This window comes from Puma concolor, chromosome E2 (assembly GCF_028749965.1).
Source record: "Puma concolor isolate L17-30 chromosome E2, mPumCon1.1.hap2, whole genome shotgun sequence".
Taxonomy (NCBI): Eukaryota; Metazoa; Chordata; class Mammalia; order Carnivora; family Felidae; genus Puma; species Puma concolor.
In genome coordinates, this window is record NC_141681.1 from 2644108 (window position 1) to 2671886 (window position 27779).

The window sequence follows — 27779 nt, forward strand, 5'->3', positions numbered from 1 at the left end:
ACATCTGGGATATGGTTACACCCCAGGCCTGCCCCCGCCGGAGCAGGGCCAGAGTGCTCAGGAGGACCCTCACACCCACCCTGCTGGTGCCAGCACTGTGCCAAGGACACACGGGGCCCGAGTCCCCACTGACCCCATGGATGCCAGCTCCAGGCTCATGCTGGGAGGGACGCTGGGGCTGTGCAGGTGTCTCCAGACAGAGAGGCGCTGAGAAAAGACCTGGAGGGCAGAGGGGAAGCAGGAGGGGCTGAGCGGTGACCGGCACAGAACCCTCCACCTACACCTCCCTGATGACTCAGTGTCCACGGGGCTAGGCCTGTGAGGGGCACACACTCCCTCCCTGCCACTCCCCTGCCAGGGTCTTCCTCTGACCTCAAGCTCTAGGGGACCTGGGGTAACAGTGAGTCACCCAACACGACTCTGGGCCCCCAGAAGCCTTGACGCCCCTGGGAGGTAGTCCACAGGGCATGTCTGGGGAGGGGACGGGTCACTGGCTCAACCTCTTCCAGCCCCGCCTGACTCCGGCTCCCCGCAGGGACTGGCCTGCGGCCTGATACAGGCTTACTCTCTCTGGGAGTCCCCTCCCTCACCTAGCTCTTCCGTCAGGGCCCAGGGCCCAGTTCCTCAGGAAAGCTGGCCAGACCCCACCCCAGTCCCAGATGTCTGTCACAGCCCAGGCTGACAGGCCCTTGAGCTGGGGTTCTCCCGAAACTACTTGGCTCAGCCATCAGCCAGAGTCCTTGAGGCTCGGAGAGGAAGAGCGGAGGGGACGCCGCTCTGAGACCCTCCCCAAACTGCCCACCCGAGGCTCTAACGCCTGCTCACACCGAAGTTCCCACGGGAGGGTCTGCCCTCCCTGCAACGAGGAGCAAACTGGAACGGCCTCAGGGCTGGAGGGCTCGACACCCCGAAGGAGTTCCGGATGCTTCTGCAGGAACCCCTCCCCTCTGGCTGCTGTGAGCGGAAGGGAAGGCCTGGAGGCAAGGGTCTGCTGGCCTTCCTGAGGGGGACTCAGAAGCCCCCAGTGCCAAGCCCCGAGGCCTCTCAAGTTCAGACACCCTGGCTCCAGCTTGCCTGGCTGGGGTCCCCAGCCTGGGGTTCTGCACCCCCACACATGTGGGGTGTCCCCAGCCCAGGGCTCTGTTCCATCGGCTGGTGGAGGCAGGGTCCGCATTGTCCCCCCTCCACTCGGGGCCAAACGGGAACTAGCTGGAGGGGGCTGAGCCCCGGCAGCTGGGGCTGGAGATCTGCGCTCACGGGCGCCACCTCCATGCCCCCCACGTCCGGGGAGTTCGATCCCATTTAAGGCTCTGGCTCCCCACAGTCCTGACAGGCAGGCGCAGGGCTGGGGACCGAGGCAGGGTGCCTGCCCGGGGCGCTGGGGGCTGCGTGTGGCCCCCTCCCTCTGAGCAGCAGGACAGCAAGCTCCAGGGGGTTGATGCTCAGACTCAACAGAAAGGTGCGTAAGGCGCAGGGTGCTGGGCGCCAGTGAGCGCGAGGCGGCTGCTTGAAAACAAAGGGCCAGGGAGAAGTAGCAGGTGCACCTGACCGCAGGAAGGGACGCGTCCCTCCTCCCTCTGCCCTGCCTGTGGCCTCCCTGCTCCTCCCTCTCCCTGTCTCTCCCTCCCTGTCTGTCTCTCCCTCTCCGTCTCTCTCCCTCCTTCTGTCTCCCTCTGTCTGTCTCTCCCTCTCTGCTCCCTCTGTCTCTCCCTCTCCCTCTCTGTCTTCCTCCTTCTGTCTCTGTCCTTCTGTCTCTGTCTCTCCCTCTGTCCCTCTCCCTCTCCCCCTCTCCATCTCTGCCTCTCTGTCTCCATCTCTCCCTCTCTGTTTCTGTCTTTCCCTCCCTGTCTGTCTCTCCACTGTCTGGCACATTCCTGCACCCCCCCCACCCCCCCCCCCCCCCGCCGGTCCTGCTCAGGCCACCAGCTAACAGGACACTCTGTGCTTGTGAACACTTCATGGCCACTGTCACCAGGGCCGCCTCCAGCCCCGAGAAAACCCTGACCTCTGCTATATTTCTGCCGCATTCTCTTGGGGATCCACAATTAATTTCCTCCAGATTGGGCCCCACACCGCAGACACAGCCACTCAGCCCCCACGCTGTCTGGGTGATGTGGGATCCCCAGGGAGCCTCCAGGCAAGGCTGCGGGCTGGGCCCTTCATCCCCAGAATGTTTATCTCCTGTTTGTCCTAACAGGTTGGTTCTGTGCAGACCCAAAGGGTCAGGCTGTGGCCTCCACAGCCAGGGAAGGCCCGACCACCCGCCTGGCGCGGCCCCTCGAGTCTGGCATAGCCACAGCCATGCTGGCTCCCGCACTTCCCAGGGCGGCCCTGCTCCCCCTCCCTGCACTTAAAACCCACGGAGCCTCTGTGACCTCGCCCTGCCATCCTCTGGGCGTGTGGGGAAGTCCCTCCCCCAAAGGCTTTCCCACACCCGCCAGGTCTCACTGTCAGCCCTGGTTCCGCTCCCTCCATCCCGTCAGCAGTAAAGGGGGACCTATGAGACAGGTGCATGGACACGGCCCCCTCAGCCAGTCCAACGGTCCCACGCTGCCCTGGGGCTATTTGCTGCTATCCCCGGGGCCGGCTCATTGCCAGGCACACAGTAAGTGCTCAATAAATACCTGTGTGGGTCCCAGCTACCCTGCAGACACCACGGCTGTTCTGTCCCTGCCAGTAAAATAGACCCTAACTGCAGCCCATCAAAGTCTGCGCTGCAGGAACCGGACAGGATCCCCTGACCTCCTAGCCGGTGGGCAGTGGCCCGAGTCAACATTTACTCAACACCTACTGTGTGCCCGGCACCGTGCTAGGTACTCGACAGGCAAGAGAAAGGCATCCGCAGTTTATTTCAAGGAATCCACCATCCAATGGGAGAGGCAGCTGGCAAGCGGGGAGTCCCGGGGGGTCAGGAGTAGACGCTGGGGCTGACGTCACTGTGGTGTCTACAATACATTAAAACGTTTACAACTCAACAATAAAAAGACAACCCGAAGCGAGCAAGGGCCCGAACAGACGTGTCTCCAAAGACATCCCAGCGGCCAGTGAGCACGTGAAAAGATGTCCGATGTCACTAATCCTTAAGGAAATGCAGATCCAGACCACAGGGAGATGTCCCTTCACACCTGCTAGGAGGCTGCGATCATGGGGTGACAGTGACACGTGCGACAGAGATGTGGCATGGCCGGAACCCGCAACACGGCTGGCGGGAACGCAGAATGGGGCAGCAGCTGCTTGTGAGGTTCATCACGGGGCCGCCGTAGGACCCAGAGGACCCGGCAACCCCACCCCCGGGGAACAGAAAGCGGTGTCCACACGAAAGCATACACGAGAATGTTTGCGGCCGCACCGTTCACAACGGCCCAAATGTCCACCGACCGATGAACAGACAAGCAAATGTGGCCACGCCAGGGAACATCACTGGGTCTTGGAAAGGAACGGAACCTGGCGCGGGCTCTGGCGTGGGCCCCTGGACGCACCCGGAAACACCGTGCTGAGGGACAGGCCAGCCACAGGGGCCCCTTGGTGACGCCGTCCACCCCAAGGGTCCAGACCCAGCAAATCCAGGGACAGAGAGCGGACCGGCGGTTGTGGAGGGCGGGACGGCTTAACGCACCAGGGGTTTCTTTCTTGGGTGACAAAAACGTTCTAGAACAGGCGGTGCGGAGCTGCGCAGCCCCGTGAACGCACCACAACCCACCGAACTATACGCTTCAAAAGGTAAATTTTACGCAAAACCACGTCACGACGGCATCATTCATCCACTCTCGGGGTGCAGGCTTGATACGGAACAACCTCGGGGGCATAATGACAAGCGGGGAAAAGGTGACGGCAGAGCGGCGGCCACGATCCACCGCTGGGGACTTCCACAGGTGTAAACAACCACATGACGTGACGGCAGCTCGCTCACGGAGCATCTGCGTGCAGCAGGCAGGCGCGCACAAACCTTCACCTGGTCTCCCATCCAGCCTCCGGGAGCCCCCAAGGCGGGGCTCGTGACCAAGGACCTGACGGCTGGGCTCAGTCCCACCTCGTGTGATTCCGTTGCTTCTGGAATCCAAACCTTCCAAGTGACTCGGGAAAGTCACTCCATCCCCCAGCCTTCGTTCCCTTGTCTGTGAAATGGCCTCGTGGGGTGGGGGGGCCATGAGGTGACCTACTGGACGCAAGGGGTGAACACAGGGCTGGGACAACAGCCCACGTCCTGTCTCTGTTCCTGCTGTCCTCTGCACCCCCACCCCTCAGGGCCACCTGCCTCTCGGCCCGTCTACATCCTCCACACCTTCCTCCTTCTCAGGCCCGATTCTGATCCTGGCGCTTCTCGCCTCCAGTGCCACTCTCTCCTGACTTTGTGCCACCTCCCAGCGGACGGTGCCCCCATTCAGATCAGATGCACAACCCCCTGCTCCCTCCACCCTCACCCAGCACGCAGCCTCTCACACCACACACCTTCCACACCAATTCCTGCCCCCAGACGCCGTCCCGGGCACCGCGCACCTGCCCAGCCACTGCCCCCACCCAGACCCAGGGCATCATCTCCCCTCCCCTGGACACGAGCACCCTCTGGGGGTCCCCAGCTTCCACTCTGGTCCCCATTTCCTTCCCCACCCAGCAGCCAGAGTCATTACCCAAAGACACTAGCACAAACAGCAAGGGCCCAGCAGTTGTATCGCAGAGAGACCAAGGCTCACGTTCATGTAAGAACCTCTCCGTGAGAGTCTGCAGGCGCTGTGTCCATCATAGCCCCGAAAGGGAAACGCCCCGGATGCCCCTGAACCGTGATGGGTACGAAAGCCATGGTCCAAGCACACGCTCACCCCGGACACCGGTCAGCAGTGAAGAGGAACGAAGTCTGGGCGCACACAACGAGCTGGATGGGTCTCCTGAGAACCGCAGTGAGTGAAAAAAGCCAGTCCCCGTAGGTTGCATACCCCACGATTCTGTGTATAGAACATTCCGGAAATGAGAAAATGACAAGATGGGGAGCAGAGGAGTGGGTGCCAGGGATGAGAGGGAGGAGGGTGCGGCTCTGAAAGGGTGGCAGGCGGGGGGGTGGAGGGGTCCCGGCTGCTGAAACCCAGTGTCCATGTTGATATCCCGGCCTCAACGCTGCGTGGTCCTTCCGTCAGGTGTTACTTTGGGGAGACAGGGTGGAGGGCACAAACGTGGGAGTCTAGGGGCATCTTGAAATTAAAACTTAATTATTCAAAAGCAGGAACACCACGGGGTGCTGCTGACCTGCCTAAACCCTTCAGCACCCTTCCTGCCCTTCCTGCCGTGGCCTGGAATATGTGCTCACACCCTCCCTCCTCTCACCCTCTTCCTCCAGTTCAGAACCACACCTGTTCCAGCCTCAGGGCCCTTGCCCTGCTGTTCTCCCTTCACACACCGCCCCCCCCCCCCCGCCCCCTGCCCCCACTGCTTTTGGAGGGACTGTCATCCATGGATCAGCCAACCAGAATTTCTGCAGCTTTCCCTGCTACAAGGCCACAGGGAGGAACCCGCAAGAGCCAGTCTCTGCCCCCTCAGAGACTCCAGTGCATGGGAAGGGGGACAGGACAGCCACAGAGGCCAGTAATTACAGTGCCCGGGAGCACGCACACACAGAGGCCCAGAGGCACTCTGGGGGTCTGAGGAGGGGTGCCCCGCACCATCCTCCCCAAAGTGCGTTTCAACCACAGCTCCCCAGATCCACCCACAGGGAGCCAGGCCTTTGAACTCACCAGTGAGCAACCAGCTGGCCGGGGGCAGGGCCCCAGAAAGGTCACGCACGGTCCCCAGGTGGACAGTGGGGCGCCAGCTCGCGGCCCCTCGAGGACCAAGAAAGCCTGCACTGGCTTATCATACAGGCCTCCCAGAGAGGCCCCCACCTGGTGCTCCTGGGAACACCCCACTGAAAATCCCTCCCGGGCTCCTTACGGTGAGACCTCCCCTCAGCCACCTTCAGAGGCTCCTTTCCTGCCCTTGTTTGTCCCCAACCCACAGAGGCGGATGGGGAGCGGTGGGTGATTCTCAGGTCTGGTCCTCAGGACCCCTGCGCTGGATGGCCCCAGATGTGTGCCCTGGGCTAGATTCCCTCCTGGGGAGTCTATCCAGGGGCCCCTGGATAGAGCCCTTGGGAGGGGCCCCTGGGAGGTTTGAAGCGGACCACAAGATGTTGAGACCGTGTCAGCACTCCAACTTCTTAGGACTCGCTGGGCCTCAGTTTCCCCTGCAGAATGGAGGAGTCATGCCTTCTTCCCAGAGGGACCGAGTGAAAGAAGGCACAGGTGGCTCCCAGCTCATGGCCAGACTGCTGACACCAGGCCTATGGACCTGGTGGGGAGGGCGCGGGATGAAGTCCTAAGGATCACATGCTGCCTGGTGGGGCAGACGGCCGAGTCCCGGCAGGACAAACTCAGGACTCTGAGGCCTTGGAGAGAGAAGGGATGTGTTCAGGGGAGGGGAGGTGGGGAGGCCAGCTCTGCCCCCTCCAGCCTTTTCTCTGTACCCACAGGTCAGAGCCTGCTGGCTCTGGCCTTCCTCCCGTGTCCCACCTGCCGTGTGCGGTGATGGTCACATCCGTGTGTCTGGGCACCTGTGGAGAACGGGAGGGTTCCTATCCTGGGGTCCACAGAGAAGTCTCAGGGAGTCCATGAGCCCCCACAAGTACCGACAAAATGCCACATGTGTGCAGGGCCCTGCGTGTGTCCTGGGAGAGGACCCTCAGCCTCGCCATGCTCTCAGAGGAACCCGGGAGAACCCACAAGTTTATGAAATGCTGAGCGAAGGGTCACCGAAGGCCGGGGTTCAGGAGACCGGGCCATCCTTCCCTACCTCTGCATGACTGTGAGACCGCGGGCGCCTCCCTGGGCCTCAGCGTCCTCAACTGGAGAGCCAGGGGGTGGCCGAGATGACCGTCCCGTCAGGAGGCGCCCTCAGCGGGTGCTGCAGACTGCTCTAGTGTGCCCCCTCCCCTCACCGGCCCTGTGCCCTCGCCAAGCCTGGCCATCCTATGAGCATGCCCTGTCTTACGTGGGAGCGCATGCCCTGCTTCACGGCGCTACTTTAAAAACCAGAAGGAGCGGGGCGCCTGGGTGGCGCAGTCGGTTAAGCGTCCGACTTCAGCCAGGTCACGATCTCGCGGTCCGTGAGTTCGAGCCCCACGTCAGGCTCTGGGCGGATGGCTCAGAGCCTGGAGCCTGTTTCCGATTCTGTGTCTCCCTCTCTCTCTGCCCCTCCCCCGTTCATGCTCTGTCTCTCTCTGTCCCAAAAATAAATAAAAAAACGTTGAAAAAAAAATTAAAAAAAAATAAAAAATAAAAATAAAAACCAGAAGGAGCAACGGTGGGGCGCCTGGGTGGCTCAGTCGGCTAAGCATCCGACTCTTGGTTTCGGCTCAGGTTCGCAGGATCAAGCCCCACGTTGGGTTCTGCGTGGACAGTGCGGAGCTTGCTTGGGATTCCCTCTCTCCCTCCTTCTCTGCCTCCCCCTGCTCTCTCATGCTCTCTTTCTCAGAATAAATAAGCTTAAAAAAATAAAATAAACAAAAGGAGCAAGGACTCTGGGAAGGCACATAGGCCAGTCCCCGGAACAAAGCGGACGTTCAAAAACTGAGAGTGTCCTTCTTGCAAAGGAATTTCCACGGCTCTGGGGTCGACGTGAGCATGTTTGTGCTTCAGAGCACTTTCAAACTGAAGTCCGTGAGACCCTGTAGCGGGTTGGCCAGTGTCCCCCAGACAGACACGTCCACACCCTAACCTCAGTGCCTGTGAATGTGTGCTCACACGGGTAAAGGGTCCCTGTGGGTGCAATGAAGTTAAGGATCTTGAGAGACCGTCCTGGATTTGGGCTGGACCCTAAATCCAGGGACTGGCGTGGCCGTAAGGAAGGAGGAGGAGAGGGCAGAGACAGGAGGGGCTGCATGGCGACAGGCCGGCACACGGCAGCTCTCCTCTTGCTGTAACATGGGCACAATGCTTAAAAATCTGCAAGTCTATTTGTTTTTTGGTTTTTTTTTTAATGAAGTACAACATGTACTTCATGAACCACTTGACCCGGAGTTTGAAGAACTGTCCAGAGCAGTGGCTCTCGGCCCTGACGGCTCCCATCACGTTCCTGGGCCAGGAGGCCACCTTCCCAGAACCAGGCTGCTGTGGTGCCAGGCAGAACCCCAGCAAGGCTCTTCATGGCCACCCTCTCAGTGATGCCCTGGATGAGTGAAAGATTCTGCATTTCTAAGGGGATGATCTCAAGGGGACCATCCCAGGGATTCTGCTGTGCACCTGGGGTTAAGAAGCACCAGCCTTGGGGCACCTGGGTGGCTCAGTGGGTTGAGCGTCCAACTTCAGCTCAGGTCATGATCTCACGGCTCATGAGTTTGAGCCCCGCGTTGGGCTCTGTGCTGACAGCTCAGAGCCTGGAGCCTGTTTTGGATTCTGTGTCTCACCTTTCCTCTCTGCCCCTCCCCCACTTAGGATCCTGTGTCTCCCTCTTTCTCTCTGTCCCTCCCCCACTCACACTCTCTCTCTCAAAAATAAATGGACATTAAATAAAGAAGCACCAGCCTCCAGCCGTGCTTCTAAAGGTGCAGTCCCCAGACCAGCAGCAGCAGCACCCAATGAAACTTGTTGGAAATGGACATTATCAGACAGCATCTCCGGCCAGAAATGCAGGGGTGAGGCAACAATCTGCTTTCTGCACCTTCTGGGTGATTCTGACGCAGAGTCAAGTTTGCAAAGCACTGGCCTCGAGTAGCAACAGTGGGGGACCAGCAGCCTGCCCAGCCAGCAGCGCAGATGACCCTGGGTGTTTCCAGAGGCCTCCAGGAGCACCAGGGAGCTCCCCTGGGTCACCCCGGGAAGGTGGGAGCCGGCACATGTTGACAAGGAGTGTCATGATTCCATCACAGAGAACATGCCTCCTGCAGGGTCAACAGACTTGGGGCAAAAATCCCCTTCCCACCATCGGAGCTCAGCGGACCCCTCCCCTGGGATGCCTCTGCTGCTCAAGGACACAGACGTCCCCCTTCCCTTCTCAGAACCCTCACCTGCAGTGTTTCCATCAGTCCTCAAACTCTGGAATGAGAAACCCCTGATTACTGTACACATTTTTGTCTCACATCCAGACTTTTTGGTACAAGTCACATCCCCCTGTTCCTTGTACATTCCTGCAAGCTATGTTCGGCACACTGGCTGCTACTGACTGAATGTCTGTGTCCCCTAAATTCAGAGGTCATAAATGAGATGGTGTTAGAAGGTGGGACCTTCAGGGCTGGTGAGGTTATGGGGGTGGGGCCCTCACGAATGGGATCAGTGTCCTGATAAAGGAGCCCCCAATCGGCCAACATCTTGATCTCAAACTTCCCAGCCTCCAGAGCTGGGAGAAACACACACTGTCATTTAGAAGCACCGCCCACCCCCCCGACCTGTGGTAATTTGCAACAGCTCGAACAGACGAAGACACAGTCAGACTCAGCAACTATTTCCAGGTTGATTCACTGAAGGTCGACCCGAACTGTTCTGTCTTTGCACCTCGCACGTAGTAGGGGCTCAGTAAATGCTTCTCAACAACCCAACAAATCGAGCCAAGGCAACCGTAGCGGTAAAGAGAGTTACGACACGGGTAGATAAAGGGCTGCTTGTTTTTCTGCATCTTTTCCAGCACTTTGGAACGCTGCTCACCACACAGTGCTCCAGCCGTGTCCTCCAGCCATGGCTGCATCGCAGCCTCACATCATGAGAACACACTTGGGACGGATTCACTTCATTCTATGCCATCCGCCTCACTCATGGGAAACACTGGCAGGGCCTCTTACCAGCAATGACAGCACCAAGAGCAAAACAAACCCCATCAGGGACTTGTAACAGTGATGCCTTCAGAGAATTTTCAGTGAGGTTGACCTTTCAGTGAGGCAGGAGGGTCTCAGGGAACATTTTCCCTTTAACTATCAATGCCCGGGTGTAAGTTCTTGTAATGAGATGGACGTGTGGCAGGATGGTGAGTGAAATTACCCCGTATACGGCCTTGGCACACTTCATTCACTCCACAAACAGCATGCTGGCACCATTGTAGTCACTGGACACACGGTGGTGACCAGCATGGACCCACCCCTCCCTGCGTGAAGCTCACACTCTAACAGAACCTTCTGTGGCGGTGGACACATTCCGCATGGTCCATGAGAGCCGCCAGATCCGTGTTGCTATCAAACACTTGGAATGTGGCTGCTGAGATTGAAGCACTGAATATCTAACTTTCATTTCATCATAATTAATTGAAATAGCCATATGTGGCCAGCAGCCACTGTGCTGGGCAGGGTTGTTCTAGATGAGTACTCCAGTGGTGCTGATTTAAGGAGGAAGGTGGCCCAGTAGTCTTTCACGGGTTGGTACAGACAAGACCATTCCTTTGCCTGCCTCTGGCGCACCTATAACCATGCACCGTCCGTGAGAACTGAGACACACACAACCTGAGGTAGAGATGAACCTCAGACTCAGAGCACCTTGTACAAGTCTTACCAAAGACCTCACCTGGACCCGCCCCGCTAGCCAGGAGATGCTCTCTCAGGTCACCAGCAGACACCTGGAGGCACCCAACTTTTTTGGAAAACAGGACAGTATCGAGATGCAAACAGCCAATGCCCCCGGTGGTGGTATTCCTTGGAGTGTGGCCCCCAGACACCAACAGGGTGAGAACGGGCAAACTTCTCATGGCCAAATGTGCTGGACGGGTCAGGGCCAGGCAGTCACTGGCCGGGAGGCTCAGTTGGGCACCCTGGTTGTTAGAGGTGGTGTGGGGGAGGAAGGAGAGCAAAGCCATGGCGGCATGTGTGTGGCGCTCTCCAAGGTGCTGAAGAGACCGGCCGCTCCCCTATCCTACGCAAAGACTCGGTGGACCCAGAAAAACCCCTGGTCTGATGCCTAGAGCCTGTTTGAAGCACAGCCAGGACCCCAGGCAGCCCTTGCCTTCACCCACCACGTGCCTCACACAAGCCAGGAGACTACAAATTGGCGAAGTGGCTGGTCTAAGAGAGGGTGACCACTGTGGAAATTCCAAACACACATCGCCCCCTGTGGATCCCACGAATCCACATATCCTGTGATATGTGGTCATCAAAGGACACTGTGAGTGTTACATCCACAGCCATCAGCCCATAATCGATAGCCAGCTGTCCTTACGGTTGTGCAGGCCCGGGGGGAAACCGGGGAGGGAAAAGAGCCCCGAAGAGATGCAGCAGAGGCTCCTGGCCCTGCCCGACAGCTGTGTTAACTGTTTCCGTCAGCCAGGGCTGCTCACTAAGTACCTGGTGGGGCAGCTATTTCCAGAGGGTGCTGACCCTGGCCTCCTTGCCAGCTTGGGTAGAGCTCCTGATATAAAGCGCCCAACTCTGGCTCCAGGGCTATGTTGGGTGAGGGGTGCTCAGTAACACTTCTTCCTCAGCTATTATTGGCAACAAAGAACTAGTTATTTGCTTTTTCTTCCTGCTTTCACCTCCCGGAGCCTTTTCCCTTGCCAAAGTGGCTGAACCAGAATCTCTGAGGAGATGCTTTTATCTCCAATAGCTGAGTGCTTCTTTTGTTTCTGAAACGAACTCCCATTGGCCTATGTCTGGTGTCCCCGACCTGCTTCCTCCCTAACCTGGGACCTGGCAGTGGGATTTTCTTTTTTAAAAAGGTTGCCTTCACATATTCACGGCCTAGCATCAAAAATACGCCCAATGGTCATTTATTTTGATTGGATATGGGCTTCTTCCCCCTTAAAAGGGGGCATGAACTGCACAAACATGTGTTTAAAGTGGAAACTAAGCCTCCCGCTCCATCTGTAACCTGAGCCTCATCGTGTAAGGCTGGCACTCTCCCCGCACAGGCACAGGGGCTCCTGGAGCAGGAGTCGGGAGGGGTTTGGAGGGTACACGTGGCTGTGTTTTGGGGGACAGGGTGGAAACATCTCCGGGTGACAGGTGTATTGTGCGTGTGTGTGCGCACAGGCGCAGAGGGCCTGGGATTTTGACTGTGGGCGTGTGTGATTTGTGTGGGCCGAGGGATCTGGGCCAGTGAACGGAATCTGCATTTGAGGGGGGAGGCCTGGTACGTGAGATGACTCACATCTTTCGGGCTGTGGGAGGGTTTATTTGTGGGGGTAACTTTGGTCCGAGGGGTCCTGTGTACATGGCACCAGGAGGAAATGTTTACCTGTGTGGCCAAGCGCAGGGGTGTAGAGAAGTGGAGAAGGGGCAATGCGTGCAGGCAGGGCAGCGGGGGGAACACCCGGGTGGGCGCCTGTGCCTTTGCCTACAGCTCCTGGCTGCCGCGCCCAGAGGAGAAGCAGGGTGCGGAGGAAGAGGAAGGAACGAGGAGGTAGTTTTGCACAAGGGAGTTTAGAGAACGTGTTCCACACAAAACCACAGGCTCTGGAATCGCTGTCCTGAGTGCGAATCCTGATGCCGCCCTGCACCCACCAGCCAAATCATCTCATCTCTCCACGCCTCTGCTTCCCAGTGTGGGAAATGGGAAGGACAAGAAAATCAACCCTGCATCAACCCAGGTACGGGAACGAAGTGCTATCATCCTGCAAACACTGGCCACACGGCTGGCACACAGTAAGTGTTTAGTATCGCCACTTATCATCATTTTCGTCATTACCATGATCACACCTGGCTATCGGTCCTGGTAACGGTCACTGTAAGCGACGTTCATTGCACGTGTGCTGTGATAAAAGAATAGCGATAAGTAAAAGTCAATGCTCACTACATTCCTGGCACAGCCACACATGCCACCTCAATTAATCCCCACCTACTTCACAGATATTATTACCAGCCCTTCATACAGATGAAGAAACAGAGGCTCAGAGAAGTCAAGTAGCTTGTCTGAGCTCACAAAGCCCAAATGGCTGCAACTCTATACAGCATGTGCTCGTGCCGCCCCGTGCCCCAAGGCCTCACCCTCTCCACAGGGTCACCCCACAGACCGCAGAAGTCACTCAGCCCACGTCCACAGAAAACGCCTGCCTTGCACTTGGGGGAGGATAAACCTGGAAGGGGAGGAGTTGGCAGAAGCGGCCCCAGTTGAAATGGAGTCCATACCAATTCCAGCCAAATGTAGAATAGGTTTGCCATGAGTGCATCATTCATGAAAATCGCCGTTTCCCCAAGTCAGCACTGGAACCTGTGCTGAGGTTCAGGAGCTGTGCTGATACCTGCCCCATATTCCCACCCCTTGTGCAAAGGAAACGTCAGACTGGAGTCGGGACCGTGAACTCATTAAGCCTCCGCCTGCCCTCCCTGGAAGCATGAGCCGCCACGCCCACCAGCATCCAGACCCAGAGCTGCGACACCCCCACTTTGGTTCTGCTGGCCTGACGGACTGCTAGAGGGCACACATTCTCCACAGTCACTTCCTTCCTGATGAGAAGCACAGACCGTGTTGCAGAAAGGTGGCCCCAGATGTTTGGCCTGATTATCCCAGGCCAAAAGGGTCAATTCGATTTTCCATCATGCCATATCACCAACCAGAAGGGAGCAGTCGGCCCTTGAGTCCTGTGCCTGTAAGCCTGCCTCGGTTGGCCTACAGGTGGTGTAATGTGGGGACACATCAAGGTTCCAACCGTGACTCTGCTGCCACAGGCTGGGGGGCTCTGGCCTGTCCCATGGGCCCCTGGGTCTCTCTGGCGTCATCTGTAAAACGGACATGGTCCCCCCTCTCCACCGTGGGAGACTCCAGCAGGGCAATGTGGAGGGAGGGAAGTACTTTAGGGAGCAGAATCCCGTGTCGCTGACTGGATAGGGGATAGAGATCCAAGAACACTGACCAATGGAAGGAAGCATTTCTCACGTCAACATATTGAACCCTAAACTCATGGCCAGCCACAGCATCAGATCCTCTCCCCCTCCCCGCACCCCCCCCCTCACCCGGTAAACACAATGGAATCATCACCTTTCCCTCTAAAGTGGAAGCTCTCTGAGGGCAACAACTTTTGTCTGCTTCACTCGCGGCTGGTTTCCCAGAGCCCAGAGCACCCGCTCATAGCAAGTGCTCAGTAGATATCTGTTGAACGGAGAATGGATTTCTGTGGGCCACCCAAGATGTCTGGGGAAGCTGGGCAGCCTAGAGAGCTGGACCTCACTCTTAGATATTCCAGGGAGTTCCACAGAGACAGGGGCTTGGCTCCTCTCCTCCCCAGGCTCCCATGTGAGGCCTAGAAACCGCTTTCCTGGCTCAGGCACAGCTGGGAACACCTCTGGAGGGACTGATCCGCAGAGCAGCATGGGCAGAGCCCCCAGGGTGACAACTACCCTTGGGCTCCCAAAGAGCCCAGCTGGGAGCGCCAGGCTGCTGAGCCGCCCACCTCAGCCACCCACATCTGCTGCCCAAGCCTCGCCGTGTGCACGCGTGCGCGCACACACATGCGCGCGCACACACACGCACGCATGCACACACACAGCCTAGAACCCGGAGAGGGCTGTCTGCTCGGTCCAGCCCCTGCACTCCAGGGTCCAGAAGGCTCTCCAACCTGCTCCATGAAAACAACAACAGCAAAGAGGCCGCCTGGGACGGGGCTGGGCATGGCTTTGACAGGCAGGAGCATTATATAATTAACTGCCCCCCACGCCTCCTCCCCTTTGAGTAATGATGAACCCTGCCTCTCAGTTGCATAAGCCAAAATAATAATTACTCTCCAGCCCTCCATCACTCCTGGATGTGGCCAGGGAGCAGGTGTCTAGTGCCTGCTTCCTAAGATGTGGAGGCAGCAAGCCGGCAGGGAGAAGACCACACGTCCGTTCATGATTTCCATGCCCAGCAGAAGCACACAAGTCACTGCTGCGCCCCACGCCTTTCCCAGGCATCCATGCCTGAAAAATTAGCAAGCCGCCAAGAGGGAGGCACAGAGCCACTTCTGAGGATAAGCTCCCAGGTGGGGGAAGGGGGCATCTGGAGAGCAGGCTTGTTCGGGGTCTGGCTTCCAGGAACAGAAAATGCTCCATGCCTGTCGGAATTAAGGAGGAGTGGACACCGGAGTGTCCGGGACAGGGGCACAGCTGCAAAGGAGCCCCGGCCGAGGCTCCCTGCACGGAAACCATCTTACAGCCAGGACAGGCGGGCGGGCTCAGCCCTGAATGTGGTGGCATGTTAGAATGAAGGCACAGAGCATTCCCTAAACTAACGGCGAAATGATTCAGCCACTGGAAGGCGAGATTCCTGGGCCTCCTCCTCCCTCCCTCCAGCAGCCTCTCTGGCTGCGCTAGCCCGCGTCCAACCACCTAGAAGTTTATTGCCGTGTTGTGTTGCTTTGGGTTTGTGCTCCTCTCCCAATCGCTCCCTTTCCATTGGCTTGGGTTCATGAGGACTAAGGGAGGCCTCTCGGCACCGCAGGAAAACAAGAGGCAGAGCTGGGGCCCGACTCCCGGAGGCCAGCACTGAGGGAGCTCTGCCAGCAAGGGGGAGGGGCCCTCTCCCAGCTCCCCTCTGCCCTTGGTGGGTCCCAGAGGAGGCCGTGAGCCCAGGGCCCAGGGCGAGTCTGGCCTTTCAAGCAGGTCTCTGGCCTGCGCTTGGATGATGCACTGACCCTCCACTCAGCTCCACGGCTCCGGGGCTGGCTCTGCTCCTGGAAAGCCCCCAATACCCTTCCCCTGGCACAGGGGCGCTGTCCCCCCACCAGGCCATGGGGCAACCTGTAGCCAGGGCAACTGTGGCCTCCAGGAAGCCCCAGGAAATGCCCCGGGTGCTCACGGCCCCCCCGCTGGGGGGAGAAGCTCAACTTCCCCAGAGGTAAACAGAAGAGGCAAGAGAAGAAGGTCCCTCCTCCTCCTCCCCTCAGCCCCTGGCCCGGGCCCCCCCCCCCCCACACCCGGGCGGCACCTACCTCCATCTGAGTAGGTCTCCGTGCCATAGCCGTCCTGCAGGCCGTTGCTCCAGGTCCCTTCGTACTTGGCCCCGTTGCCCGTGCACTCCCGCACCCCGTAGCGCCCCTTAAATCCGTGCGTCCACTCGCCCTTGTACACCCACTTCCCCTTGCTCTCCAGGCCGATGCCGTGGCGCTTGCCCTGCGCCCAAGTGCCCTGGTACGTGTTGCCGCTGGGCCAGGTGTAGACGCCCAGCACCTCGAAGCCGTGGCTCCACGAGCCGGTGTATTCGCCTTGGCCCTTGGGGCCGGTGCAGACGCCATGGCCGTGCGCCTTGCCGTCCTCCCAGCCTCCACAGTAGGACCCTCCATCGTCAAAATTAAACCTACCCCCACTGGACATGCATGTAACTCGGTTTGCAAATCCCGCAAACGGTGAAAAAAAAAAAAAAAACCAAGGCGATCAACAAACCGGATTCTTGGTTGGCTGGCTGGCTGGTTTTGTTTTGCTTTTTTTTTTTTTTTCTTTTTTTAAGGAAGAATAGAGAAAGCGAAAAAACACAGCGAGCAGATCCCGGGCGGCGGGAGGCCGCGGCGCCGGCTTCGGCGGAATTTAAGTCAATTGGGGGCGATTATTCCTTTTCGAGCTGCGCCGCGGAGCCTGACCAGCGTCTCGCGCTCCCGCTGGAGACAGGACCGGAGGGGAGGAGGGAGGGGGAGGGGAGGGGAGGGGAGGGGGAGGGAGGGGGCAGGAGCAGGAGCGTCTGGTGCAAACGGCTCCACCTCAGCGGCAAGTGCCCCTCGGAGGCGAGCCCGCCGAGCTGGCCGCGCAGGCCGGGGCGGAGACGGCGGGCGGCTCAGGCCTGGGGCGCAGCCCCCCACCTGCGGCTGCCGCGCTGCGGGCGCCCGAGGGCGGCGGCGGGGCCCGCGGGCGGCGGCGGCACGGGCGGCGGCGCGGGCGGCTGCACCATATTGGGGGCCGCGGGCCGGGCCGGGCGGTGGCGGCGGCGGCGGCGGCGGCGGCGACGGCGGCGGCGGCAGCAGCAGCAATGCGGCGGGGCGGGCGGGCGGGCGGGCGGCGGCGGCGGCGTGCGCTCCGGGCCCGGCTCGCGCGCTCGGGCCGGCGCGGCGCGCGCGCCCGCACCACACCCGCGCCCCCGACCCGCGCGCCCCCGGCCCACACCCTGCCCGCGCGCCCCGCACCCCACCGGCGCTCCCTCACCCCCACCCCCGATCCGCTCCCCTCCTGCGCCCGCGCGCCCCCGTCCCGGCTCCCCGGCTCCCCGACTCGCGAGTCGCCCTTGCGCGCCCCCGACCGGGCCCTCCGCCCGCGCACCTCCCCACCCGCCCCCGACCCAGCCCGCTGCCCGAGCGTCTCCCACCCGCGCGCCCCCGCACCAGCTTCCCGCCGGCGCGCCCGCCCCACCCAACCCCGACCCGCGCGCGCCCGAACCGGCCCCCTGCCCCGGGCGCGCGGGCGATCTGGAGAGGGGCGCTGCGGGCCGGGGCGGAGAGCGCAGGGCGCGGGCGGGGACCCCCGGCGCCCGCCCTCCCGCACCCACTACGCGGCGCTCCCGCCCGCCCCGCTTCCCCCTTGCCGGGCCGGCCTGGAAATTGGGGTCCAGACAGGTCGCCCCAGCACCCCCCCTTTCCCGGGACTTAGATTTAAAGGGACAGGAACTGCGTAACGGGAAGGCGCCCAGCACCCAGGGCGCTCTCTGCCCCCTCCCGGGAGTCGGGAGGTGAAGCCTGGCAGAGCAGGCCTGGGGCGTTCTGGGGTGCCCTTCGCGTTTCCCCTCTCCCACCCTGCACCTCGCCCCTGGCGCCTGGCTTCTATCTGCGACACCTGTCCCTGGCTTCACTGGAGACGCTCTTGGCAGACCACAGGTGGTTGGTTTCCCCTAGGACAAATAACCCATCCTTCTTCCTTACAGACACTTTGGGGGCCACATGTGGGAGGAAGGGAGGCAGCTGCCCCAGAAAACGTGTAGTTGATGAATGTCCCCTCCCCATAAATTAACAGAAAGTCGAGCCACACGCATGTCTGGGAGTAAAGACACCCAAATACCGTCCCTTCCCAGCTCCGTGGCCAACAGGTAGCCCCCAACTCCGGGAGCGGTTGCGCTTTGGGGGAGCAAAGTAGGATTGTCACTAGGGCGTTACTTTCTCCACAGATACTCCCCCCACCTCCACCCCCAAGCGATGGTGTCTGATTCCTGGATTCGAGTATCCTGGGACCAATTTAAAATGCATTTCCTGGACCATAAATCTGCAGGCAGGAGCCGGGTTCCCAGCTCCCCCGGAACGTGTGCGGCAAACGGCAGCGCCGCTGCCCGAGTGCTGCGGGGGGAGGGGGGAGATTGCACGGGGTCTGGGCTAATTGCAGTGCGCCCGAGACTCCGCCCGCAGGGAGACAGAAACTGCCAGCCAGGCGGTGGAGCCCCGAGATGTAGCCCACGGAAGAGGCGTGATTTGAAGCCTTCCAATCAGCCAGGGGCCCAGCTCACACCTTCTCGTGCCTGCATTGGTCCCATCTTTGGCTAAACAGGCTCCTGCTGGAAAACTAGCCGCCACGCCCCCGCCCCCCCCCCCCAAGACTCCCAGCGTTCAAGCTCAAGTTTCTGTCTTGCCCTGGGCACCAAAGCCCCACACCCCACCTAAAGCTCTAAGGGCCTGGCCTTCAGAGCAGTCACCTCCTCAACCACCCCACAAGCAGAAGGGCATTTAGGGAGTTTCCAGTTTTGCTTTGTGATTTGCAATTACAATGATTCAATGCGCCTCTGGTTGCTGTCTGCCTCCCTGGCTACCTGGAAGGTTTCTCTAGATGCCTAGGGGTGGAATTGTTGGGTAGAGCACATCTTGGGCTTAAAGGGGTTGGAGCTGGTCCCTTCTTGCCCTGCTGTGCCTTCCCCTTCTGGCTCTCCCAGCCCTGGCCACCCGTTGGTTGTTACCAGACTTCCTACTATGTTTCCGTTTATTTTCTTTTGTTAATCTAAATGGAAAGAGGCAGTGTCTCAGGGCTGTTTGGTGTAAATGAAAAATTACATATTGTGAACGTGTAGACAAACAGGCTGCAGACATTCAGGTTCAAAGGATGCCCGGGTGGCTCAGTTGGTTAAGCATCTGACTCTTGATTTTGGCTCAGGTCATGATCTCACAGTTCATGAGATCAAGCCCCAGGCGTGTGCGCTCGCTCTCGCTCTCTCTCTCTGTCTCTCTCAATAAATAAATAAATAAACTTAAGAAAAAAAAGAAAAAGATTCAGGCTCAAATCCTGCCGCCAGGGCTGGCCAGCTGTGTGGTTTGGGCAGTCACTTAATACTGCTGAGCTCAGTTTTCTCATCTGTAAAATGGGCAGATACTAGTTCCCACACGGTTGCCATGAGGATTCAAGGACCTGACCCCCAGCACGTAGTAAGCAGTGAAGAAGGAAACGGTGGTGCTATTAAGGAGTCCAGCCCCTCCTTGAAGGTTGTGGATTCCCACCTGGGGGCCCAACCTTGTGCCTGCTCCCTCCAAACCTCGTTGACATCAAATTGCTGTCCCTTTGTACACTCTGCACTTGCTTTCTTCCATTTTATTTCCAAGCCGGTTTCTGCTGATTCAGCAGCCCTTCCTCGCATAAGCAGTGGATTGCAACTGAGATCTTGTTGGAAATGGTGACTGGTTTCAAGCAATTACTGGTCGGCATCTTATGCCTCTGGCTCATGCATAGCCTTCCCCCCAGCAATTCCAACAGACCCTGTTTCTGACCTCCCCTAACCACCCCTCCCTCCTCTCCCAGGCGTGGTCACGTTTAGCTCCAGCAGTGACGGACTTTATATTCTCTGAAATGCAGATCCTAGAGGCATTCCTTTTGTGCAATTTGGAAATCATTCCCCCATAAAGTACGGCCGGTGGTATCGATTTCATTTTGGAGGAAACTCTCTAAGGCTATAAACACAGTACCACCCAGCAATTTCAAAACAAAATCCAGAAATAAAAACAAAAGCCATAGCACCATGCAGAATTTCACAGCTCTGTGCACCAGGCTCTGGGATGAGGACCTTGCCTTAGTGACCTCACGGGCACTCCTCAGGTGACCTGGGCTTCTGTACTCACCTTTCAGAAAGACCGACCTGGGGACTGCCTCTGTGAACTGCCTGCCTGAAGGGAACAGAGCGACCGAGCAGGATTGCTACCCAAGCTGACTAGTCTTCCAGCCTGGAAGCTTCCTGGCCTTCAGGCACATGCCCTGCCTTTCCCCTGCCTACTCCCTCTCCCCGCGGCCACGAGTTTTCCGATTTCAGATCCGGAAAGGCTCCTGGGCTCCCCATCTTCAAGGCCCCCCCCCCACTTCCATCCACAGAAGCCTGTTTCGTTCCCTCAACGAACTGAGCTGCGACAGACCTTTGTTTGTCTTTTTGGCTGTGCCCATGTTCGCCAGGACCCTGGGATGCCCCGTTCTGTGTGCCCTCGACTCTCCTCCCGCTGCTGAGTTCAGCCCAAGTGACACAGCGTCACTTGGAAGGTCAGGTACCTGGCAACACGGCCTCTGCCCTGTGCTTGAGGGGCTGGTGCTTGAAACCGTGGGAGCCTGTGCAGCCCACGGAGGGGCACCCAGGGAGAGAAACGGGGCTTCCGGCCCATGTCCGCAGCTGGACCCCGGCCCACAGCCGGCCTCCGCCAGCTCCAGGCCGGTCACCCCAGCTGTGGCCACGCCGAGCGGGGACCTCACCCATGGGGCTTTCCTCGTCGTGCCTGGTCGTAATTGCAATTTTTGAAAATTGTTGCTTAAGATTATTTCTTTTGAGAAAGAGAGAGATCAAGCATGGGAGGGGCGGAGAGAGAGAGAGGGAGAGAGAGGATCCCAAGCACAGAACCTGAGGGCTCCAAGTCTCGAGCCACGAGATCATGACCTGAGCTGAAATCGAGTCAGATGCGCCACCGGCGGAGCCACCTGGGCGCCCCCTAAGTGCAGTGTTTAAAACTTGAGGTACAATGCCATGCAACGCGGTATTAGTCTCGGGGGTACGACGTAACGATTTGACATACGTACCCGTAGGACGGCCAGTAAGTCTGGTTAACGCTCATCGCCACACACAGTTAATGGCATTTCGCTTTCTCAGGATGAGAGCTTTCCAGATCTATTCTGTTGGCAACTTTGAAATATGACAGTATTATTAACTACGGCCATGATGCTGTTCATTAGATCTCTGTGGCCTATTTCTCTTGGAGCTGGAAGTCTGTGCCTCTCGAGTCCGTTCACCCATTCAGCCCACCCCCCAGCCACACCTCAGGCAACCACCAATCGGTTCTGTGTGTCTATGAGATGAGTTTGTTTTGTTTTGTTTTGTTTTTGGATTCCACACAGAGGTGAGATCATACGGTACTTGTCCTTCTCTGTCTGGCTTATCTCACGGAGCAAGATGCCCTCAAGGTCCATCTATGTTGTCACAAATGGCAAGATGTCCTCTTTATGGCTTAGTAATATTCCATTATAGACATGAACCACATTTTCTTTCGCCACTCATCCCTCAGTGGACACTCGTCTCCATCATAATTTCAATTTCTGAGCAGAATAAATGATTGCTATTATGTTAAGCCAGTCAGAGGGCATGCAAACTACAGCTCAGGGGCCAAAGGCTGGTCTTCAGAGACCAGGTGTGATCGGAACCCAGCCATGACCATCCGCAAACACACGGCGACAGCTGCTTTCACACTACAGCGGCAAAGTTGAATAGTTTCGACTGAAACCACATGGCCCATAAAGCCTAAAATACTCCCCACCTTTTCCTTTAGAGGAGAAACGCGCGGAGCCCTGTGTCCTCGTCTGCTCAGGCTGCCGTAACAGACTGCCACAGACTGAGCGGCTTCAGTAATGGGAATGTATTTCTCGAAGCTCTGGAGGCTGGAAACCGAGCTCAGGTTCGGGGAGGAGCCCTCCTCCTGGCTTGCAGGTGACTGGCTGCCCGCTCACTGTGTCCTCACATGGCAGTGGGGTGGGAAGGGAGAGAATGAGAAAACTCTCTGGTGACTCTTCTTATAAGGACACTAATCCAATGGGATCAGGGTCCCAGCCGTATGACCTCATTGAACCTCTGGTACTTCCGTACCCCAAATACAGCCTCGCTGGAGGTTAGGGCTTCGACACATGAATTGGAGGCACGAGCATTCAGTCCGTAACACCCTGTTTTAAGCCACTAAGTTTTGGGGTGGTTTGTTACGGAGCAGTGGCACCCCGACCAGTGCTTCTGTGCTCTGGCACATGGCTCTGTGCCCCTCCCTCCTCATCTGTAAAATGGCACCAACGCCTGTTCCTACTGTGCAGGGAGCGCTGGGGCAAAGAGGACACGGCTCAGCCCACGTGAGTAAGGTGGTTTGGGGTCCCTACTGCCTCACTGGTCCCCGATAACTCACAGCTGTTATTCCTTGCCCCCTCAGGGGTGGTCGTTCCCGGGAACGGAGATGACCCCGAGGGCGCTGTGTCCCTGTCCTCCTCCCAAACCACCTGATTGTAGGACTTCACCTGCCCACACTTGTATGGCCAAGTGTGCCCTACCGTACAAGATGGCCGTCACTTGGAGGCACCCATGAGATGGTGCCGGGGCTCCCGATTCTCCCCAGACCAGAGGCAGAAAACGATGCCAGTCCTGGGTGGGAGGGGGACCTTGAATGCCTTATTTCATCTGAGTCCTGGCCTGGGATCCAGTCCTTTGGGATCCAGACTCTGACCATCTCTCTCTTCTTAAAGATGGGGAAACTGAGGGTCAGGCAGGTAAAGCGAGTTGGCCCCCGGGGACATATAGCTAGCAAGTGCCAGCGTCGGGGCTTGACCCCAGAAGAGCCAGGTGAACTTTGAGGGGAATGTCCTCCTGGGGTGCTGCCCGCTGCCAGCACCTGGCCCTCTGGGCAGGCATCCCATCCCCAGGGATGGATCGACGTGGACATGATACAGAAGAATCCTTTGTTCTTGATTAGTTGATGACCACCTCCAGAGTCGAAAGTCTGCTAAGGAGAAAAGTTGAGAAACCTAGTCTGAGCTTTGTAATTGTAGTCTCAGACCGACCCCCTGCTGGGAGAGTCTTTCTTTCTTTTTTTTTTTTTCCTTATGCTGCCCGCCCCGCATCTTAGTCCCCGGCAATGCAGTGGGTGCTGCAGTGGCTAACAGGGGTGCTAACAGAGTGCCAGTGGTTAATTCATTTATTCCTCATGACAACTCCAAGGCGATGTTGTTACCCCCACGTTTCAGATGAAGAAACGGAGGCAGAGGGCAGGTAAATGCCTTGCCCGAGATCCGCAAGTCAATTCTCCAGGAATCGGTTCTCCAAGCTAGGCATTCCAATTCCAGCTGTTTCCAGACTCATCCAAACTAACGGTCCTCCCAGCTGGAGTGCCAGGAACCCGGATCCCCGGCCATTCTCCCAGCTGGGCTCAGTGCCCCCAAAACCCGACCTCCTCCAAGACACGTCCGCTGTAGGGTGGGCGCCACTTTACAGGTGAGGAGCCAGAGGTTAGGGCCAACGAGCGAACCTACAGCAAGCAGAGGTCCGGGTTCCCAGCAGACGTGTGGCCACCTGCTGACCTGTGACGTCCCCCCCCCCCCCCCCGACACAGCCACTGGAATGATGGCATCAGGAGCAGCAGCAGTAGTGCTCTGTCACTGCAGCCGCTGCTCTCTCTGCCTGCCCCCCCCCCCCATGCAGGTGACAAGCACAGGGGCGATAATAGCACCGCCCACTTCAAGATACAGAGCGTTTCCCTCAGGTACCTCCTACAGTATCCGCCCCCTCCCCCCCCACCCCCGCCCCCGCCAGGGAACAGCTATGCTGACTTATATCACCATAGATTAGTTCTTGCCCTTGGACCTCATATCCGTGGACTCATACATTTGTGTCTTGCTTCTCTCGTTCAACATTATACCTCGGATTCCTCTGATGGGCTCTGGGTAACAGCACTTTGTTCTTTGCAGTGCTGTCTAGGATTCCATTGCACGAATACACTACAGTTCCTTTCTCTCTTCTCCTGTGGATAGAATCCGAGCTTCCAGCCCGGGGGGTTGTCTTGAGCGGAGCTGGTCTGAGCACTGTTGTATGTGTGTCTTCTGTCAGACACCCATCTCCCCTGGGCATATGCCTAGGAGTGAATTTCCCGGGGCCTAGCCTAGGCGTATATTTCATTTTTAGAATTCTGTTCTCCAAAGTGGTCAGGTCAGTTTGCAGCCCCCTCCCCCACCCCCAACAGAGGGTGAGGATTCCAGCTGCTTCCTGTCCGCACCAACACTTGGTGATATCAGCCTTTAAAAGTTTAGTCAGGGGCGCCTGGGTGGCTCAGTCGGTTAAGCGTCCGACTTCAGCTCAGGTCACGATCTCGCGGTCCGTGAGTTTGAGCCCCGCGTCAGGCTCTGGGCTGATGACTCAGAGCCTGGAGCCTGCTTCCGATTCTGTGTCTCCCTCTCTCTCTGCCCCTCCCCTGTTCATGCTCTGTCTCTCTCTGTCTCAAAAATAAATAAAACGTTAAAAAAATTAAAATAAAATAAAATAAAATAAAATAAAATAAAATAAAATAAAATAAAAGTTTAGCCAATGTAGTGTGCCTTAGTGGTATATCATTGTGATTCTAATTTGAGTTTCTGAAACACTGTGTAAATTAATTAGGCTTGTTTTTTTACGTATAGCTCACTACTTAATTTCAACTTAATAGATATAAACGTATCTTTTCTTATTTCTTATTTGCTGTATTAATTTTTACAGTCTCCTTCTGAGAGTATCACATGCCACTGATTTTCTATTTAGATTACTAATGTAAAGTTTTCTTTGAAGATAAATCCACCCAAGTTTTTAAAAAAAGAAAGGAGGTGAGGGGAGATCCACTTAGAGAGAAATAGTATGCAACGAATAGGCCAGCACGGATGAGAACATGGCAGTTGTTGAAGACATAGAGACCTCTCCAACCCTGGGGGTAGAGTAGAGACCTCCCCAACCTTGGGGGTAGAGTAGAGACCTCCCCAACCTTGGGGGTAGAGACCTCTCCAGCCTTGGGGGCAGAGTAGAGACCTCTCCAACCTTGGGGGCAGAGTAGAGAACTCTCCAACATTGGGGGTAGAGTAGAGACCTCCCCAACCTTGGGGGTAGAGACCTCCCCAACCTTGGGGGTAGAGTAGAGACCTCTCCAGCCTTGGGGGTAGAGTAGAGACCTCTCCAGCCTTGGGGGTAGAGGTGAAAGCAGGCTCTAGACAGAAGCCAGGGGCTGAAAAGTCAGAACCCAAGTATCTCCCTCGTCCTGGGCCCCCCGTCTCTGCTCTCGCCTGACTGCTCTCTGTGTCTGCTCTCCACAGTCTGCACACTCAGCTCTTTCCTTTGCTCTCAGTCCCTGACAGTCAATAAACTGGACTCTATAGATCCAGATTCCTGGTGAGACTCAGCTAGGGTCAGCTTGAGTCAGGCACCATTTCTGACCATAAGCCGTGGTCAGGGAGTGGGGGCTTGCCTTGCGATGGCAAGCAAAGGACATGGTTGGCCTTTCTAGCACAAGTGGAGGAAGCACATTCCGAGGCAAAAATTGGGATGTTCCATTGATGGGACAGATGATTTGGAATTAAGAATGGAAGAGCTTTGAAAAATGGTAGGCGTAATTATACTTCTTTATTTACCAAGATCTACAACTGTCTATGATGCCAGGGAGCACTGTCCTGGCCATTCAATTTCTAATGAAAAAGAGAGAGGTGGGGGAGGAAGAAGGAAGAGGAAAATGAGGATAATACAGAAGTGATATGGATGGATTAGCAAGAAGAAAAGGGAGGCTGTGATGAGGAAGGTGGTGATGATGAGGAGGATGGTGACAGTAATGATGGTGGTGATGGTGGTGATGGTGGTGATGATGTTGATGATGGTGGTGGTGATGGTGATGATGGTCGTGATGGTGATAGTGATGGTGATGATGGTGGTGATGGTGGTGATGGTGATGATGATGGTGATGGTGATAGTGATGGTGATGATGGTGGTGATGGTGATGATGGTGGTGATGGTGGTGATGGTGGTGATGATGTTGATGATGGTGGTGGTGATGGTGATGATGGTGGTGATGATGTTGATGATGGTGGTGGTGATGGTGATGATGGTGGTGATGATGGTGGTGATGGTGATAGTGATGGTGATGATGGTGATGATGGTGGTGATGGTGATAGTGATGGTGATGGTGATGGTGATGGTGATGATGGTGGTGATGGTGGTGATGGTGGTAGTGATGGTGATGGTGGTGGTGGTGATGGTGATGATGGTGGTGGTGATGGTGATGATGGTGGTGATGGTGGTGATGGTGATGGTGATGATGGTGATGGTGATGATGATGGTGACAATAGTGGTGATGAGGAGGAGGATGGTAGTGATGATGGTGATGATGATGACTAATTTTCACATTTTTGTGCCTGGCTCTGTATTGAGCACTTCACGTTCACTATCACATTTCATCCTATAACAACTTTATGAGGCTGCTACTGTTATTATCCCCATTTTACAGATGGGGAAACCTGAGGCTTAGATGGTTTTTTTCCTTTTTTCCCGTCTGTTGTTACCACCTGTGACTCTGCATCCTGAAACACTGTAGTTTCATTTTGCCTCTTGTTGAATTTTATGCGACTGGAATTGGACTAGACTCATACTTTTTTGCCCGAAATTATGCTCGAGGCTCATCCGCGTGGTTGTGTGTCTCTGGGGTCCTTTGTCCCCTTGGCTGTACAATATTCCATGGTCTGGATGTCCGTTCCACTGTTATTGGACACTTGGGTTGTTTCCAGTTCGGGGCCATAATCCGTGTGTTCTGAAATGTGTGCGCAGGAACACTCACTGCTCTCAGGACTCACCATAAACCCCCCTCTCCAGGGATCCCCGCCCAGCAGGTGCCTCCTCTCTGAGCTGCAGTAGGACCTGTGCTCCCCCCATTACAGCATATGTCACTCTGCCAGGTAGCTATCTTTTGATTCAAGGCCTCATCCACTCACGTGGGGCGGGGAGGCGTGCGGCCCAGTGGGACCCTGTTGGGTTCCTCTCCTCCCCACCCAGCACCCAGCACAACGTCTGGCACTAGGAATCTGATCATAGAATTTCGAGTAAATGGTGAACGAGAACCAATAAATGAATGAACAGTCAGCGTTCCCCTAACACTTGTTGAATCGGAGCAGGTCACAGAAGTGAACGGTAGAGCCCGGAGGCGCTGTTAAGGCGCAAGGCCGTGGCTGTTTCCGATCTGCATCTTGACCTTGTTGGACACCCGCTGATATCACCGACATGGCACTTGGGGACGTAGTCCACAGTGGAGGAGCGGGGAGGTGACAGAGGCCTCACTCTCTCCCTGCTCAGCAGATGATGTGTCGGACATAAAGACATCCAGAAAAGCGCTTCCCGACCGGAGTGCTCTCCTCTGCTTCCCAGGGCTAATAAGTGGGATTAGACCTCCTCGGAATGAGGCGGCTAGTGGTTCCCCATGCCCCTTCCTTACCCACCGCGTATCCGACCCGCGCATCCCCAGAAAATGAGTGAGCTGGGTGGCGGCAGGCGTCTTCATCGAAAAGGAAGACGAAAGTTGTAGGGTCTGAGCGAGGGCTGTGGGCAGGGGGCTGAGCTCCCATGGGTTAGGGGTGTCTCTGAGGGTCCAAGGCAGCGTGGAGAGGCTCAGAGACTGGGGATATGCACCCAGAAGTCACAGTAGTGGATTGGAGCCCCGGCCACTGTAGACCACACACAGGCCTGGCCAGGGGCGTTCACGACTGTCCTGTTAATGACAGAGACCGCTGGCCTGCACATGACGTCCAGCCCCCTTCACACGGTTTACAAGGCCTCCCTGACCGGCGCCTGCCAACCCCTCTGCCTCCCTGCTCTCCCTCCTCTACTTCACCCTGCCTAGGCTGGCTCTGCCCTCACTGTTTCTGCTCCCCTGCATGCCACAGCTTAGTAACTGCTTCTTCCAGGAAGCCTGCCTGACTCCCG

The 27779-nt window shown here is 57.2% G+C and overlaps 1 protein-coding gene across 1 annotated transcript in view; it reads right to left on the reverse strand.

Moving 5' to 3' along the window:
* JPH3 (junctophilin 3) overlaps positions 1-16541 on the reverse strand; it is a 75782-nt gene extending 59241 nt beyond the window's left edge. The window contains exon 1 of the mRNA XM_086688736.1: positions 15838-16541. Within this exon, the coding sequence (XP_086544862.1) occupies positions 15838-16219 (382 nt within the window). The 5' untranslated portion in view covers positions 16220-16541. The remainder of the gene's footprint in view (positions 1-15837) is intronic.
* Positions 16542-27779: the final 11238 nt, after the last annotated feature.